This window comes from Rhododendron vialii, chromosome 1a (assembly GCF_030253575.1).
Source record: "Rhododendron vialii isolate Sample 1 chromosome 1a, ASM3025357v1".
In the NCBI taxonomy this organism is placed as follows: domain Eukaryota; kingdom Viridiplantae; phylum Streptophyta; class Magnoliopsida; order Ericales; family Ericaceae; genus Rhododendron; species Rhododendron vialii.
The window spans coordinates 47,515,023-47,533,781 of record NC_080557.1 but is presented as its reverse complement, the minus strand read 5'-3'; the positions used below and the strand labels follow the sequence as shown (position 1 = coordinate 47,533,781).

General features: G+C 36.7%; 3 protein-coding genes and 1 non-coding gene across 4 annotated transcripts; 3 read left to right on the top strand and 1 right to left on the bottom strand.

The window, feature by feature from the left end:
• Nucleotides 1-1,250: 1,250 nt before the first annotated feature.
• LOC131332280 (pectinesterase-like) lies at nucleotides 1,251-2,609 on the top strand. Its single transcript, XM_058366416.1, has 2 exons — nucleotides 1,251-1,554; nucleotides 1,912-2,609. The coding sequence occupies exons 1-2, from the start codon at nucleotides 1,251-1,253 to the stop codon at nucleotides 2,607-2,609; spliced, it is 1,002 nt and encodes a 333-aa protein (XP_058222399.1).
• Nucleotides 2,610-5,301: 2,692 nt separating this feature from the next.
• LOC131332272 (pectinesterase-like) lies at nucleotides 5,302-8,320 on the top strand. Its single transcript, XM_058366405.1, has 3 exons — nucleotides 5,302-5,455; nucleotides 6,498-6,773; nucleotides 7,518-8,320. Exons 1-3 carry the CDS (start codon nucleotides 5,302-5,304, stop codon nucleotides 8,213-8,215), a joined length of 1,128 nt encoding a protein of 375 aa, XP_058222388.1. The 3' UTR covers nucleotides 8,216-8,320.
• Nucleotides 8,321-10,410: 2,090 nt separating this feature from the next.
• On the bottom strand, nucleotides 10,411-13,692 carry LOC131322795 (rho GTPase-activating protein 2-like). The gene is made up of 4 exons (XM_058354271.1): nucleotides 13,243-13,692; nucleotides 12,399-12,519; nucleotides 11,772-12,122; nucleotides 10,411-11,349 (listed from the first exon to the last, which is right to left on the bottom strand). The coding sequence occupies exons 1-4, from the start codon at nucleotides 13,548-13,550 to the stop codon at nucleotides 10,795-10,797; spliced, it is 1,335 nt and encodes a 444-aa protein (XP_058210254.1). The 5' UTR covers nucleotides 13,551-13,692; the 3' UTR covers nucleotides 10,411-10,794.
• A 4,219-nt stretch (nucleotides 13,693-17,911) lies between these two features.
• TRNAM-CAU (transfer RNA methionine (anticodon CAU)) lies at nucleotides 17,912-17,983 on the top strand. The gene has a single exon. It is a non-coding gene; the product is annotated as a tRNA-Met (tRNA).
• The last annotated feature ends 776 nt before the right edge of the window (nucleotides 17,984-18,759 follow it).

Sequence of the window (18,759 nt, the reverse complement as noted above, 5' to 3'; positions counted from 1 at the left end):
CAGAATAGGGTGCACGATGGATACATTGAACTGTCTAATGAACAATTGAAATCATGAAATAAAATCGTAATGGAAGGTATTTTTCATTACATGAAAAACCGCACAATGGATCATCACCAGAAAAACATCTTTACAGGGCAACCCGTAAACAAAGTTCAAGGCGCTCAATCACTCGCATCCACAAGTGTTTTGGACAATCCAGATTTAAAATCAATTTTGACCAGTAAAAATTAATTATAACCGGTCAAAATTGAAAAGCAGATCGATCTTAACTATTAATTGTCGAAATGGACGGCCGAGATTGTGCGGAGCCATGAATAAATTTCTCTCCGATCATCACATAGAGGATTTTGATTACTTCCATAGACACGTATGAAAAGATATATGCAGTAAAAGAAAGAGAAAGTTTCCACTTTCAGACTCCTCTCAACAGCCTTGACGGAATAATATAGATCTAAAAAAAAATCCAAGGTGAAAATCTTTTTATTTCCAAACTTGAAACTTTAAGATAAGAAGGAATCTTCAGCAACAAACCGACTCCTTGCACACCAAATGAGTATATCGATCTGCACAGATCGCGGTGTGGGATCTATTTTGGGTCTCACACAAGTGATCCGAGCTGTTCATTAGATGCAAAATATTTTTCCAAAGGCTCCTGCAAAAAAAAAAAAAGAAAAATATTAGTAAGAGAATAGCTCTCAATCTGATACATATAGTTGTTTGACCTAATTATCAAACCTTTCATTAAGTTTTCAAGATCTTGAAAAGTTAAATTATTGGATCGAGTACTTATAGGTGTTGAATTGAGTTAATTTTTTGGCAAGGACCTTCGAAAGAATGTTTTACACCTAATAAACCGGTCGGATTATTTATGTAGGACCCAGAGTGGGCTCCACACCACAATCTGTGCCTAATCGCCGTGCACATTTGCGGTGCAATCAGACTTTCGATCTGTTCCTGTAATACTTCACCTAAGGCGGCAATGATGCATAAGGAAGGATTTACGTAGAGCTTTGAGTTGGAAAAATATTATTTGAGCAAGATTTATCGAATCTTTTTCTGGACTATTATGGAAACTGCAATATTGACATAGAATCTAACCGCAAAATTTAGCAACTAAAATTGTTATAAATAAAAACCATGCAAAGCATGCAATATTATCACAACAAGTACTACTACTACCTACAAGCTTTTCCAACGTCCAAAGAAACTTTTGAAATACTCTTATTTGCTAGTCTCAATTTTCTGCCATGGAATCTATAGCCTCTCAACCTCAAGCTAATCCTGTCAGTATTCGCTACAATGCTACTGTAGCCCAGGATGGTTCCGGTAACTACACCACCATACACGATGCGATCGCTGCTGCTCCGGTGAAAAGTGTGAATAGGTATTATATTCACATTAAACCGGGAGTCTATAAAGACGAATATGTCACGGTGGGGAAAGACAAAACAAATATCGCTTTGATCGGCGATAGTGCTGACACCACCAAAATCACCGGAAGCAGGAGCAACGGCGGGGGAATTATGGATACCCCCAAAACTGCAACAATGAGTAAGAGAACTTCTTTATACCTCACTCACTTTTCCTTATAATAGTATTCTCTTTCCGTACGATTTTTTTTTTTGTTTGCTTAGTGTACATGTTTTTACAGTAGGTTTTTTGACTAATTTATCTAACTTTTGATACAATTATTTAATTTTTGACAGTAGAATTTATTTACCCATACAATTGTCCCAACCCAGTGAATTTAGTATTGTGCATGATAAAAATTCCATATTTTGCATGATAGAAGTCAATTTATGCATGTCTAGCTAGGAACCTACCTATTTTCCTTTTCTTTTGTAGCATCGACTAAAGTTATGTATTTTATATAGAACATAATTTTTTTTTTTTGTTTTCTGTTTTCAGTTGTTGACGGATCAGGATTTATGGCTCGATCAATAACCATTGAGAATTCAGCTCCACCACCCAAAAGTCATCAAGCTGTTGCTCTGACCAATAACGCCAATCGCTCCGCATTCTATCAGTGTGTTTTCTTGGGTTACCAAGACACCCTATTGGCAAATCACAATCGACAATTTTACAAGGACTGTGATATCTACGGTAGCGTAGATTTTGTTTGGGGTTATGCGAAAGCAGTGTTTCAGGATTGCCGCTTATACGCACGCCGAATCGGCTCTGATGGCAACATGGTTACTGCTCAGGGGAAGAATAGACCAACCTTTGATAGTGGATTTTCATTCCAAAACTGTAAGGTTACCGTTGACCCTAATCTAGCGCTGCATAAGAGTGAAGTGTCAGTTGTCCTTGGTCGGCCGTGGATGGATTACGCTACGGTCGTGTTCATGGAGTCATTCCTGGACACTATCGTCAAACCAGAAGGGTGGTCGATCAAATGGGATAACATACCCAAACCCCATATATTCTATGCAGAGTATAATAACTCAGGTCCAGGTGCAAACACAAGTGGAAGGGTAAAATGGCCTGGGTATAGGGTGTTAACAAGTGCAGCTGAAGCTATCCCTTTTACGGTTTCGAAGTTCATAGACGGAGATGCTTGGATACCAGAAACGGGTATACCATATCAGGGTGGTTTAAATGCATGATGGAGTGACTTTTTCTTATATATCACTACTACTTCATTAGATATAGTGAACGGGAAAAGAACAGAATAGGATTACGTTGTGTTTTTTATTTTTATGGTACCTTAATTATGATTAATTAGTTTGTTAGGAGCATATATAAATATAGCTAGGGACCTTTATCTATCATATGGAGTTCATTCTTAATTGTTTATGGTATTAGATATTTCTTTAATTGTTTGTGATTTGAGATATCTTCTTTCCATAAAATCCCTGAATGGTATTTGTGGCTTGGTTGGACTTAACTGGAATACTTAACGATCGGATTTTTTATTCTCATTACCAAAAAAAATATACTATTTCATCGAAATTCTTTACTTCGTTATTTGTCCCTACGATAGCAATTGACTAAGGGAGAATATATGAATCACATACCCTTAGAAGAAACTGGAAAAGAAGCAACACAATAACCGAAAAGCTTGATTTTAAAATTTTTAATTTTGTTAAGTATATGATAACACAATAATCATTACTCTTGTTTCTAGCTCAAGTGCGGATAGCTTTTGGTTCAAGTGAACCGTGTACGCAATTCCAAAATAAAAAGGGGTGAACCTGGTCAGTGTATAAACAAGAGAGAAGATTTTCTCATGTGATCGTTGAAATAAGTAATTTTATTTGACGATTCGAGCCATTCATTAATTCATTTTTTAGAAGGAAAAATATGTATCGTCCGTTCTAAAATATTAGGTCTACGAGACATTTATCTACATTTAAATGAAGCATATTTATCGCAAAAGAAATAAGGGCTAAGTTAATTCACTTTGACTCTCTGTGGGTAGAGTCATGTGCACGTAAGAACCATGTGATTTGTAAAGTGTGCACATAACACCCAATTCCGTTCATACTAACGTCCAGTGTGACGGACGCGCATAAGAAATCCGATATACTCTCATCTTCTCTCTTGATTGATCTTCTTCCTTAAATCTAACCAATCCATCCCATATAACAAAAATTGAATCTGAACCGTTGATATTGTAGAGTTTGACGAGTACTAGATCCGTACCAAAATTCAAGTCGGTCAAAAAATGAAAATCCCATGGTAGAATCGAAATTATTATGACGTAAATTTTCAAATTTAAATTTGCCATTCATTTTAAATCCATGTTTGTTTCCGAACGCCAGATTTTATGTGAAGCAAATTGTAGATAGATGTGTACAATACAGATATGAAAAATACGGAGTAGTAACATGCACATTAAGAATTTGGAAGAAATTAAAGAACAATGTTGATACTGCTTGTGTAAATGATTCTTTTATGTTCCGTTTGGATGTTGAGTACGTGGATTGAAATAAAATTAACAGTATCGACAGAGAGATTCTCCAAATGAAGTATCTGGTATATACTCACATGAAATACGAGCTCCACGTACACCCAAATGAATAATAAATTCAATTTTTTTGGTGGGTATGGAGTTCAGTCACACATAATCTTTTAAAATGTCTTGCACTTCCGCTGTCAATCCTCGCGACTTTTAGAAGTTTGGAATGTGTTTCAAAGAAGTACTTTCACGCTCACGCATGCGCGAGCAAATTATGTGACTTAGGCATGGAGTACTTCATTCAGAACGTTATAGAGCGGTCTTGCTATTATCAGCCCACTAAGTTGACGATAATAAATACACTAGAAGATAAGGAAAACACGTATTTTTGTGCACTTTTTACACCTTTTAATACACATTCATACATTTGCTATTGTTAACCCATTGGGCTGATTTTAGAATTTTCCAAATAGTAATAATGATTGTTCATTCCATGTACTTATTTTTGTTTCTAATCTCTGCTAATCATATCTGATCATCCCACAAGGTTTGTTGTTTAATTATGAAAAGTGTAGATGATCAGAAAAATGAAATGAACTAGGTTTTGATTGGATCTTGATTTATAGATCGAATTGAGTGTCCTTTTTCTTTTCTTTTTTTCAATTGCCTAATCCGTTCCCCCACTCTATCTAACCCGGCTTTGAAGTGGAGTACTGTTTCAATAGGCCAAAGCCATTTCTGTTTGGGTTATGGGAAGTGTTACCGCAACTTTTGCATGCGCCTTGCACTAATTTTTATAGCCATTTTACACATTATTCGTGGGGTGAGGTGATCCCAATTTTTTAGGACAAAAAAAGTAAAATCTAAAACCTTAGGGGGCGCATGCCCTTAAGTCCAAGACATTAATTATTATTAGGCCAAAGTTTAGAGAAGAATCAGACAAGTTCATTACTTGATTGTTTCATAGATGATCTAATTATAGGATCATAAATGCTAGCTAGAACCACAAATACCTATACAAATACATGTACAAACAAACCCGCATTCACTTTGGGGTCCGCACACATTTTCATTAAAAAATGAACCTTGTGTAAGTGTCGGGGTGCTAGAATGATTGTTAGGTAATTATCAAGATTTTCAAATAAAAATCATGGATAAGCAAGTGTTCGGTTGTACAAGAAAAAATATGGTGCGGATGAACTCATGTAGAGTTTTGAAGTTTAAAAGACTATAGGCCTTACCAACCTTAGCAATAAAGCTATGCGTACATACTATGTACATATGAGTTTTGTAGGGTCTACTCTGGGTCTCACAAAAATGATTTGAACCGTCTATTATTTTAAAAATATTTTTTTAATGTATGTCTTGGATCGCTAAATAACATGAAAAATCGCACAATGGGTGATCATCACATAGAGGATTTTGATTACTTCCACATGCACATGAAAGATGAGAGCAAGGACCATGTAGTAAGCAATCCTGTAACGCTTCCTGCAGTGCGTAATCTGAACCGTTCATCTCGACAATCAATGATTCAGATATCTTTGACCGGTACGTAAAAGTAACAAGGAATCTAAACTATCGATTGGAGTAATGGACAGTCCAGATGATCATTACATCGCTGTAGTGACTTGCTCACTAAAGATTCCCGGGTCCACAAGATGCTGTAAAAGAAATAGGAAGTTTATATGATATAAAAAAAAATGGAGAAAGTTTCCACTTTGGGATTCCTCTTGACAGCCTTGATCGACTCATAGATAAGAAAAGTCCAACGTGTAAATCTTTTAATTTAGTGTATGGAACTGATTTAGACAGTCCACTTTTTTATAATCACACTCTAAATTTGGAGTGTGGTTATCAAAATGCTGAGTGCCAAAACTATTTTCTTTCAGTTCATTACGGTATATTTTCCAAATTTGAAACTCTAAGATACGACAAAATCTCAGCAATATATAATTTCCAAAATTGAAACTCTAAAGATAATGACAAAAACATACCAATACTGTTTAGTAACCATTTCGGCAACACTTCTTATATTTAGAACAAGAATATTCATCAAATCTAAGGAACCAACAAGAATCCATTAATCCAACTATCCATTTAAGAAAGCTTTCAGTGTACAGTCCATGATATTGAATTAATGAAACTTTCCATTAAAGAAATTGGACGGTCTAGTCAGATAAAGACAGTCCAGTCAGATATAATCCATGAAACTTTATCTGACTAGACCGTCCAACATTATCTGACTGAACCGTCTAATTTCTTTCATAGAAAGTTTCACGAATCTAGTGTCATGGATCCTGTTATTTTTGGAAATTTATTGTTTGAGCAAGATTTTTCAAATCTTTTTCCGCACTGTAATGGAAACTAAAAATACTCATCCAGAATCTATTCATAGAATTTAGCAACTACAATTGTTATAAATAAGAGGCATGCAAATTATCCATACAACATCTCAACTAGCGACAAACTTTTCCCAAGTCCTGATAAACTTTCGATATACTCTCAAGTCTCAATTTTTCTTCAATGGCATTTTATTTATTTTTGATCCTTTTTTCTATGACGTTTATAATTAGCTCTGCTGAACCTTTAGCTCCCCCCATCAATATTACCTTCAATGCTACTGTAGCCCAGGATGGTTCCGGTGACTACACCACGATAAAGGCTGCAATCGATGCTGCTCCTGTAGGAAGTGCAAATAGATATTATATCCACGTTAACCAGGGAGTCTACAGAGACGAATACGTCACTGTGGAGAAAAACAAAATAAATATCGCATTGATTGGCGATGATGCTCGCGACACCATTATTACCGGGAGCCGGAGCATTGCCACGGGATATACAAACGTCCCCGAAACTGCATCAATGAGTAAATTATCTTCATTATCACCTCACCAATTTTTTGCATTGGAGTATATTTTACTTGTTCTTTTTAGTGTGCATATATGTTTGAGTTTCAGTATTTTATCTTTAGCTTATCTCTTTTCTAATTAGCTTACTTTTGTTAACAATAATAAGTTGAGAGAGTCTTACCCTTGCTTTATGTTGTCCAAAATTTGTTTCTGAATTTTTTGTCTTGTATGGTGAAAGTTGAATATTGTGCATAATGTGATATATATATATATATATATATATATATATATATATATATATATATATATATATATATATATATATATATATATATATCACTTTATTTTTAGAAACCTAACCCACTGAGAATTTATAATATGCCATGGTGGTGTCCTAATTCATGTCCTCACGGTTACACTTTCACGTATTAGTAGTAAATCTGTGCAATGCACGAGAATCACAACACTCGAGATAAAAATAATATATTTAACCACAAAATACATTTGTAGTTCTCTTGTTATCGTAATTAATTTTAGAAAATAATGTTTATCATTAGCTTAGGTTTTTTCCCCTCGATCGGCTATCATTAGCTTAATTTACAGTCAAGCTCCACAATATAGCTTCTTAACTTTTAAAAAAAAAAAAAGTTTAACAGTTAAAGCACTCTAGTTGTTTATTTCTTTTTTAGCTATAGATTCTATTTTTTTGTACATAGAACTCGAAGCATATACATGACTTTTTCTCTTTTGTTTTCTTTCAGTTGTTGATGGATCTGGATTTATGGCTCGATCAATAACCTTTGAGAATTCAGCTCCACCACCCAATAGTCATCAAGCTGTTGCTCTGACCAATAATGCCGATCGCTCTGCATTCTATCAGTGTGTTTTCTTGGGTTACCAAGACACCCTATTGGCAAACCACAATCGACAATTTTACAAGGACTGTGATATCTACGGTAGCGTAGATTTTGTTTGGGGTTATGCCAAAGCAGTGTTTCAGGATTGCCGCTTATACGCACTCCGAATCGGCTCCGATGGCAATGTGATCACCGCTCAGGGGAAGGATAGCCCAACCTTGGATAGTGGATTTTCATTCCAAAACTGTAAGGTTACCGTTGACCCAAATCTAGGGCTGCGTAAGAGTGAAGTGTCGGTTGTCCTTGGTCGGCCGTGGAAGGATTATGCTACAGTCGTGTTCATGGAGTCATTCCTAGACGATATTGTCAAACCAGAAGGGTGGTCGATCTCATGGGATAACATACGCAAACCCTATATATTCTATGCGGAGTATAATAACTCAGGTCCAGGTGCAAACACAAGTGGAAGAGTCAAATGGCCAGGGTGTAGGGTATTAACAAGTGCAGCAGAAGCTACCCGTTTTACGGTTTCCAAGTTCATTGATGGAGATGCATGGATACCAGAAATGGGTATACCATATCAAGGTGGATTAAATGCATGATGGAGTAACTTTTTCTTATATATTACTATCATTAGGTATAGTGAAGGAGAGAAGAACAAAATAGGATTACGTAGTTTTTTTTAAGGTACATTAATTATGATTAGTTTGTTAATTAGAGTTCATTCTTAACTATTAATGGTATTAGAGAGTTCTTTAATTCTCTGTGTTTATTCGAGGTTCTTTCTTGTGATTTGAGATATGTTCTTTTCATAATATCCTAGAACGGTATTTACGGGTTGATTGGACTTAACTTGAACACTTAACGATCGGACTTTAATTTATTTGCATTACCAAAAAAAAAAACAACTATTACTTTGTTATTCGTCTCCACAAGAGCAATTGCCGAAGGGAGAAAATATGAATAACATTTAGAAGAAACTGGAAAAGAAGTAACACAATAACCAAAAAGCTTGTTTTTTGGACTAATTTGTACTATATTTCTTGATTTGGGCAATTTAAGAAAGAGCAAAATATTGTTATCGGATAATGTCTGAGAAATCCCTCCCAAATTAACCATGACTCTTGTTTCTAGTTCAAGTGCGAATTGTTTTTGGTTCAAGTGAACCGAATTGTATGTATCACCTGTCCTAAAATATTAGGTCTACATGACATTTAATTTAGACTCTAACCGATTATTAGTAGTAATTCATTTCGGACAAACATGATTCGACCAAATTTTTGCGATGTCCGACTAATCGATTTAGCTACTTGCATGGATGATGAACACAAAGGTCCCATTTTGGGTCACATTACGGATCACATATTGGAGCATCACATGAGAGGCTAGTTCTTTATTCCTTGAACACGAGCAAGTGTCCTCTCTCATGAAAATTTCTCATGTGTTCCTTTATGTGATGCAAAATGGGATCCATAATTAATTGCTAACATATTATACATCGACTTGTGTAATCTCATGATTGATCATTAGTCATCTCAGGGGCAGGTGGTTGGGTCTTGAGTGTGTTTGCCTCTTTTTTGGTTTTTTGGGCCGGGTTGGCTTCTTGCCATCCATGGGTGGTTGTTTTCCCTTCTGGTTCTTAGCGGCATGGCATATGATTGTCGGAGTTTTTTTTGCTCCGTCTTGATGTCTCGTGCTATGGATCCTTTTAATCTTTGTAATCTGTTTTCAAAGATTAATAAATTTTATTTGCTGTTAAAAAAAAGACTTGTGCATTCACTAAAGGCCTAGCTGAATCATATTTATCAAAAAGGACATGCGAAAATTATTTTGAGATCGGCCAACAAAATGAAACATGCAATTTGAATCATCAAATAAAATCATGATGAATTGCCTCATTTTTACAGCACAAGAGATCATCTTGATTCCTTGCACGTAAGTGTAAACAAAACAAAAATTCCTTGGATCACAGCAAGAAATTTGTTCCATAATGGATCCATAATTTCCAAATTCGAAACTCTAAGAAGCTAGAAAATCTACAGCAATGTCTTGGGTCACAATTAATTTCTATATATATCGCCGCCGCCGCACGCATGTGGGCCGTGTGGCAACACGTACGTAGTAGATCGATCTCAATGTAATCGATGATAATCAAGCATAGTGATAAAGATATGGATAAAGATGCAAAAGGATCTAAGTGAGATTTTGATTAATCGATCCCTTTATCAAATCTTTTAGAAACTTTCAGTGCATGGAAACTCATTATATCAAATCTTTTTCTGGACTATAATGGAAACTACAATATTTAATTAATTACCCAGATTCTACCCGTACAATTTAGCAACTGAAAGAGTTATTAGTAAATAAGAAGCATGCAAAATCAAGCTTTCTCCAAATCCAAATCATCAACTTTTGATATACTCTTAGTCTCAATTTTCTGCTAGTGAGTTTTTTTCCGATTCATCGTGATTAGAGTAATTTTTTTTGCCAATATTGTATATATTAGCGAGAGTTAGCGGGATATTAGTATAGTAGTCCACAGCGAATTCAGAGGCTGTCCATATATAGGACTAAACCCCAAACCGCCCATTGCGGGGCTTGAACTATGCCTCCACAAAAAGAGCAATAAAATAATAAGGATTTATCAAGCCATGCATAATGTCGACTTAAGAATCCAGCCTAATCTAAAACAACCTTGCTCATGGCATGGGATCTCACATGTTAATCAGAAATCACTTGCCAAAATGGGCTGAAGTTGCAGATTTCTCATCTGGCTTTGAGGAAAGAGAGGGAGACAGAAAGCGAACAAACATGAGACTCATTCATACTATCCAAAATTATAACAGTTAGAAATCCTCTGCCAGAGAATTACTGATGGGAATAACAAGCATGAAGTCAGCCTTAAGCCGAACAAAAGACCCACAATCAACCACAAGCAAACAACGCACACATTTAGTGGCGGACTCACAAATTTGTATTCGTGGGACACATATTAGTTACGTGCGCCCATGGGCCTCTACCTTGGTCCACCCCTACTCAACATCCCCTATTTGGGAGATTAACAACATCAGTCACTGCCAACACTATCAATTTACAGAACCAGCAATGGCTATAAGAGCAAAGCCCAAAATCTGCAAGCAAACTAGGTGGTTTACCTAAATCTCTACCAAGCTGCAATCAACTAAGATACAGATAAATGAACACCAACCAAAGGCACTGGGAAAGCAGAATCCACTATTTTGTCCACCATTTCCACTTCACTTTTGTCTTCCCATTTATTTGGTGGAATCTTCAAATCATCCTTCTCTTCATCAGCGACTACAATTGCTTCCGGCTCTTCCCCATCGCTTGCGCTCAAAGCAGAACTACTCCCATTTTCACAAACAGATAGCAAATCTTCGGCATTGTCAATCCCGCGTAGTTGCCTCAAGAAACATTCTTCTATCTCACTCAATGTCTCCACTCCATCATCATCGTCTTCATCTTCACTACTGATGCTGTAAATGTCATGATCATTGTTTTCCGATATTGGCCCTCTTAACTCGCAACTGGTATCCATATCTTGTTGATTATCATCAATTTCGCCATCAGTTCGTGGATCAGAGGAATAAGAACACATTGGTGAGTACCCTTCTGTTCCAGCCTCCTCGCGGTCTCTTAGTGTTCTCATTATCAATGTCTTGAGCAAGTTCATCACTTGGACAGCATGCATCAGAGCCGTCAATGGATCAGACATCTAATCAAGGAAAGAAAGGCCCATTAGAGAAACACAATTACCAATTTGAGTTAAGCATTTGTTCTATCAGAATCGTTTTCGTTTTCTTCAACAGTAACCCTCATATTTTTGGAAAGCAAAACAATGAAAATCCGGAGAATACTCGCTGAACCTTAAACATGGGTTTCACAAAATCACATTCTACTATTTCATGGTTTTACGTAGGAGTATAAATCTGATGCTACACAAATGGTCTTCCAAAATTGAAAGAGGTTATTTTTATTTCTGAATAGTCGGTTGTTTTCAGAAAATTTTGCAAAACAATCTTAAGGAACGGTTGGTTAAGCAAGAAATGAAAACAGAAAAATGAAATAACAAATGGTACCAGACAGGCCTAACTTCTTGACTAATGCTTGAGGATTTTTCTGGCCCTTTTCATTTACCTGAGTCATGTTGGGAGCAAAAACCATGGCAATATTCCTAGCATTCATTTTGTTATACTCCTCTTGCTCAACAACATCAGCCATAAGATCAATAGCCCAGTTGAGCAATGCTGATTCAGTTGGTCGGAGTTGCTTCACTAGCTCAACCGATTCCTCCTCGGTGTTGCATTCCAAAACTTGTTCCGGTGAAAGCCCATCTAATACACCTGAAGGAAGCTCCCGGAACCAGGCTTTTATTAGCCCTGCCAAACAGTGAACATCAATGTTACTAGGCACAATGCCTCTGTTCAACTGCTTTCTCACTTCCTCCTCTTTACTGTTCTCCGGGTTTATTCGGAAAATCCCTTCTGCCTGCAAAATCCATTCAGAGAAACAAAGTTAAAGTTAGAAAACCCCTTACAATATCAAAACAAATGTAAGAAAAAATACATCAACAAATTTTTTATAAAAAATTGTGTCTAGAATACTGCGTTGGAAACATTGTAGTATTCATTCTGAATAGGGCCAAAAATTTAGTCTACCAAGATCAATGTTAACGATACATGTTTGTACAGTTTTCCCAACTAGGTAGCATTTTGGTTTCTTACTTCAACTGAGCAAACACATTTTCTGCACAATAGTATTTACCTTTAAGCCTCCTTGAGAGTTTAACCTCTCCTGCATTAGTAAGAGGATTGTGGGAACACTATTGCCTCTCGAATCATATGAACACTGCATGGATTCTGCTGACACACCGAAAACGCTGACGCTGTAAAATTCAAATCACAAAGTTAGCATTTTACACACGGTTCAAGGAAACCGAAAGCACATCCGTTTGCTCATCCTCTGAAAATCAAACTATTGGGATGTCTATGCTGTGATTTGTTAATGCTTCCCCGTAAATTTCTGTTCTTGTTGGGGCTGATGGATTTTGTGAAGCACGATTCGCTTATATAACTTAAATTTCTGTTTCGCTATTTGGAGAACCTAGACAGGGGTATTTCGGCAATTGGTGATGTAAAACATGCTACACACAGCCGATGTACTCAACTACATAGTTGGGGAACCACGTAAAATCTATGTGTCTTGCTTGATTGTTGTTCGCGCTTTGTTTGTTCACTAGTTTGACCGATTTCTCAATGGATCCATCAAACAAACACGGGTAAGGTTTCCAATCACTTCAACTTCTATTTCCAGCCGGTCAATTGCATACCCAAATTTTCTGAAATAAATTTTTTCCCAAATAAACTTCCATATTGGTAGACAGAAACAGTAATGTTTGTTAAACCGTAATTAGTAAAAATGGAAGGGGACTAATTAATAAATTTCTCTCTCCAGGAAATCCAAGTTACAAGTGTGCAGCATTAATTTCTTGTCCAACTGTGAGGGAAACTCATATCAAGATCTTGAAATTTAAGAGAAACCCAGTTCAAGATTTTGAATTTCAAGAAAATCCAAGCGGCAAAAAGAAAACTGGAAATTCCAAAATTACCTGGCACTGGGAACTCTACAAGGAATCTCGACTTCGAACTCAACAGGGAGACCAAGGAACCCATTGAATCGATCAAATGTGACATGAGCTATGTGTTGAACATTCGTCGGCCAACCGATATCCATGTGATGAACGGCTGAGATGGATTCGTCTGGACGTTCTACTCTGCAAGCGACCATGGACTTTCGCAGAGCAGCCAAGAAGAATGCAACAATTGAGAGATTGTTCTGCTGCTCTTCTTCTTCTTGTTTTATTGTCCTCCTCCCACCACAACCAACACCCTTTGTCACCATTACCATCCCTGTCATCTCTCTCTCTCTCTCTCTCTCTCTCTCTCTCTCTCTCTCTCTAAACTGGTGAGAAGGAAATGAGTAGCGGGTTTGAATCTGGGAGTTTGTTTCTTTGTTTTATGTGTTGTCTTCATTCATGAATGAAGATAGTTGGGTTTGGTTTAAACTTACGATGTCCTGCAACTTTTTAAACGGCCTTCACATTTCAAATTTTGAGAGGGGTTGCTATATCCAACCATTTTTTTTGCTCTGTGCACAAACCTTTTTGGTACATCCCTTCCATAACTACAATTTTTACCTCCGCTTCTATTTTCAATTAAGAAACTCCATACCATACGCAACCGATCATGCGGGCGAAAGACTACAATGCGCCACATTATCACACATTTAGTACTATTACCCATTCAATCACGATTCATCGAATGTCTAGCTTGTAAATCGTACATTGTGCAATCGTGAAAGTTAATGAATAAACTAGCATGTAAGTTTATTCGTAAGTGGTGCTATTGTGTCGTATAACATAGGGTCAATGTGTGATGCACAATCACTCGGAGAAAAAGTGTAAGAAAGGGTTGGATGGTGATGTCTATGCGCATATGGCGATGGTCGTTAGGTGAGCTTAAAATTTTCTATTATTTTTTGGCGAATTTTAAAGGTCATGTCTGTAGAGAGAATTTCGGTGATGGTGTAATATTTTTCGAATAATATAAGGGATGTCAAATTTTCAAGTGTACCGAGAACGAAAGCGCGTGCATTTAGAAACCTTCCAGGAGTGTACCATGGGTCAAAGAGGGATTGAGACTAGGCCCCATAAAAGTAATGGGCTGGCCCGTCAAGTGAGAACAAAGGTTTAGATTTCCAATTATGTTGGGTGCTTTTCATGCAGTAATTGGCCCCAATTGGCGTGTGCAGATGGAAAGGTTTTCTACACCTTCAAAAACAAAAATGGATGGTTTCTAGATTTGTTTCTTGGGGCCTTCTCACTGTGTTTCTTTGTTTCTGAAGTGTTTTGTCCTCTGTCTTTGGAACTTAATTCCCATTGGCCATTGTTGAGAAGAGTGATCTTTGGTGTTCACTTCAACATCTTTTTGAGAATTGGTATTACCATTAGGGTAAAGGAGAATTGAGAAGCTCGAAAGTGGCAACGTCAAATTTGCTTAGCGCGGCATCTTTGTGTTTGGGTGTACATGTTTACAAAGATGTGGACATAGATTTTAGATTTTAGATTCAGATTCTACTGCAGATTTTAGATGTCGAACTTTACTTAGATGTTGAGAAATCTGTTTGTTGTAGTTACGAGATTATGAGAATTCCATCATTTTTTTGAGAATTTGTGTTGCAAAATCCCAAAAATTATCCAAACACAGCTTTAGAATTATGAGAATTTCTTTCATTTTTCAAGTTCTTATAATCTTTGGATTCTAGAAATCAGTTAGTAGAATTTTTGACAAACATAGTGGCTAAATAATCTACTTGTGGATTATTTAGTTTTTTTGACAAACATAAAGTGCCTAAACTTAGCAAGCAACCCCTTAACCAATAATCAAATTTTGACATTTGGATAACGAGAACAAGCAAGCATTTTCTCCTTAGATAACAAAATTTTCTAGAGACTACCTCTCTCTTTTTTTTTCTCTCTCTCATCCCATCACTATGAATGGATCTACTCACTTACATTTATTTCTAACTCTCTCTATCTCTCTACTAAAAATAGGTTTTGATTATGGACCATTGTAGGATTTCACATTATTAATCTTAACAACCCTTTAAATGAATAACAAAAAGATAATGTGGCAAGTTTTAATTATCCAATTTTGTTTACACGGTTGATGATGAGACACCCTTACCCCTGTAGAACAAGTGGTTGACCTCTTTTCCATAAGACTCGAACCAACGGCCTCTCACCTCCAAAGGGGGCTGGCTACACGACCGCTTGAGCTAAGCCGAGGAGTCGTCTTGTGCCAAGTTCCAACGGCACAATTTCTTCCTCTTATTAGCAGTACAATACCAGAAAAGGGAAGGGCTTTATCTGGGTCCTATCATGAAATGTTTCTTTGTCTTGTCGTCTTAAAAATCAGAAGGAAAGAAAGAGTGGCAGACAGAGAGAGAAGCATAGAATCACTGATCACTGCGTGGGCCCCACGCCGTTCCAAAGGCCAAAATTGCATCCATCCCTCCAAAAGCTGAGAACTGTTTGAATTTCAAAAATGCTCCCAAAGGTTCTTCACTTCTTCTAGTAGTAGTATTATTTGATCGTTACATTCTCTCATTGTGTCATTCGTCGCACGATCTGATGGATCGAAGGTACGCAACACAGTGTTATGCAGACCACTGCACAGTACCGTCCCCCAATCCGTCTACAACTCCAGTTGTTTTCAAATTCACAAGTGTGGCATATATTGTATTATGTAATTTTTTCGCTTTTGTTAGTAATAGGTATTTTGAACTCTTACAGGAGTAATGAATACTTTAAATATCTCGATTACGACTATTCAAGTGGGCAAAAAAAACCATATTGAGACGAACAACTTGGTCCAATTCAAAAAATGGAGGGGACCCAAATTGTATCTTCCTCTGCCTGGTATGGGTTATTCACTATACTATTTTGAGATCTCCAATAATATTTGTCATTTTTAGAAAGTCGCAGGAAAAAAATGGGTATATTTCAATAAAGGGCATTGATATTTGCACTCCCCAAATTGTTAGTGGAGTTGATTTCACACAAACAATCCGAGCTATTCATAAATATAAAATATTTTTTCAAAGGGCCCTCATGAAAAATCAACTCAATCCGATACATATATGCGCTCAATCTAATCATTTTAACTTTTCATTATCTTGAAATCTTGATCCAATTAGATGATTCCCAAAAGGTGTAGGAGTCTCTTTTTGGTTTCCATTGCAACTTTCGTAATACAGTACTAACTAAAAACATGTTAGAGAAACATATGCAAACACCAATACATCTGCTACTTAAAAAAAGAGCCCCTACAATTACAAATAATCGAAAAGAAATTGATTTTTCTCCCATATAAACAATGGAAATCAGATTTGATTGCTTTATTTTGAATGAGTTTAATTTTGCTTACCTATAAGTACTACTCTCTCCGTCCCTTTTCAAGAGTCTCACTTCGTAAATTCAACTTCAATTTTTTATAAAGACGTCATCATTACACTCTAAAAGTTAAATTTTCCTTACTTATCCTCTATGAAAATATTATCATTACACATTTACTTACTAATTTTTCAAAATAGAATCTACCTTTCGAGGCAAAATAAAAAATGTAACAACTTTTATCTACTAACTTTACAAAATGGACACTTATTAAAAGACATCCCAAAATAAAATACTGGACTCTAAAAAATGGACAAAGGGAGTATTAGATGCAAGTTGTGACCATCTTGTACTCCCACGCACGTGGGGATAATTCAAACCTCACCCATCCCGTCTCCAATTCCTTAGGATAGAGTAGATTAGATTTCGTGCCTTGTACACAAATTTGTAGGGCTCTTTTTTAGCAAAAAACCCAAGGAAAAAAGCTTGAGAAACAGTCCCTGTAATTCACCACTAGTTCTTTATTCGTTCCTGTATGGTTAATTTTCTTGATTGCCCCTTCATTTTAACGTTGATACTAATCGATATCATCACAGGAGCGAAAATAGCTCATGAAGAAAAATAGAAGCTTAAACTTCGTACAATTGATACTACATGGACAAAATAAGAATTTATTGAAAGTTACAGGAACCACTTCTACAATTTTCCCTAGATAGTGGAGTATTTTATAATTTATTAGGATTATTCAGGAAGCTAGTTAATAGCCATTGGATCCAATTGATCTGAACCATCAATTGAATAGGTGGGTGGCCTATAAATAGAAGAAAGAAATCGGATCAAGAATTTATAAGTCAAAATCACAATATGAATCTTCTGTCAATTATTTCTAAAATTTCGATAGTTTTTTTTTTCTTCTAAAATTTGGAGTATTTGTAAAAATCATCAAGAAAAACGTCCGACAACGCAGACAGCGTCCAACCAGATGAAGCAACCAAAAAATAATGTGGATCAGAACATGGCATGGGAATTGGTAGCATTTAGTGAAGAGGTTGCTGGAAATTGAAAAATTCAATGAGGCAAGCCACTTCTGGCCAAGTTCTCCACGGCCAAGGAATTGAGTGCATACAAAAAAAGTACGAGAAGTTTGAGAAGAGAGAAAACACGATGCAAGACTACGAGCACAAGCTTCAGCAAATGTAAAGACACTTGGATATCAAAGAAAGAAAAGTAAAAAGACTCCTACCCAAGGCTCCTGGTAAAATCAATATAAAATGACTCCACAATAGTTGCTTAAATTAATTTTAAAGCTCTAGGAGTTCAACAAATCAGAGTGGCGCAGCGGAAGCGTGGTGGGCCCATAACCCACAGGTCCCAGGATCGAAACCTGGCTCTGATAAGAGAGCAAACTTCTCTTCCCACTCCATCTTTTTAGCCATTTTACTACTGCTATACTTCTTCTCTTTTTAGCCAAAAGGGGTGCCGCTAAGCAACGAGATGGACAAGCCCGCAAAGGATGAGACAAACCTATTATAGGCATCCAAGCCACTACTCACCCACACTGCACTCAGCTCCTGCATCTGAGTAGTCAAGAAATGTGGATCCAAGCCTTAGCTTGATCCCGTTCCATCATAATACATGAAGATGAAATTAAGCAAAGAAATCAAATCCAGGTATCCTTTTGCGAGTAGAAGCATGCTGCAGATCAAGTTGAAGCTAGTGATTCGTATATTGAATGCGTATCTCGTCAAGTATGACACCTATTAGTATTATGAGTATCCCAAAGGAAAGTACATCAAGTTAGTACTCATTTATGGGATAACCTCTGTAAAGACCTAATACTTAAAAATAAATGGACCAAGTGGGTGTCCTCAAACTCGAATCTACACATAATAAGTAACTGAACTTGTTACAATTCAGAAATCTATATATGGCAATCAATAGTAGCCGATATACGCATGCCTGGCCCCGTCATAACATAATGTGGCGGTAGAGGCTTGATGGCCTCTAATAACCCCATGTATCATATTGAGGCGGTTGCCTTCGATGATACTATGTGTCATATTGAAGTCGTGGCCTATCATACACAATCAGCTCCATGCGTTGCAAGCGGTATCGATGATCCTCTGGATACTCCTCCCTGTAGGAGCTCCATGCGTTGCAAGCGGTATCGAT

Bases quoted from the DNA above. Each gene is read 5' to 3' on its own strand.
- LOC131332272 (XM_058366405.1), top strand. From the start codon at position 5,302: ATGGGTGATCATCACATAGAGGATTTTGATTACTTCCACATGCACATG. The intron at 5,456-6,497 runs GTACGTAAAAGT...CTGAACCTTTAG, and splicing joins GATTCAGATATCTTTGACCG to CTCCCCCCATCAATATTACC. The intron at 6,774-7,517 runs GTAAATTATCTT...GTTTTCTTTCAG, and splicing joins CCCCGAAACTGCATCAATGA to TTGTTGATGGATCTGGATTT.
- LOC131322795 (XM_058354271.1), bottom strand. From the start codon at position 13,550: ATGACAGGGATGGTAATGGTGACAAAGGGTGTTGGTTGTGGTGGGAGG. The intron at 12,123-12,398 runs GTAAATACTATT...TGGATTTTGCAG, and splicing joins ACTCTCAAGGAGGCTTAAAG to GCAGAAGGGATTTTCCGAAT. The intron at 11,350-11,771 runs GTAAATGAAAAG...TTCCTTGATTAG, and splicing joins TTGCTCCCAACATGACTCAG to ATGTCTGATCCATTGACGGC.
- LOC131332280 (XM_058366416.1), top strand. From the start codon at position 1,251: ATGGAATCTATAGCCTCTCAACCTCAAGCTAATCCTGTCAGTATTCGC. The intron at 1,555-1,911 runs GTAAGAGAACTT...TTCTGTTTTCAG, and splicing joins CCCCAAAACTGCAACAATGA to TTGTTGACGGATCAGGATTT.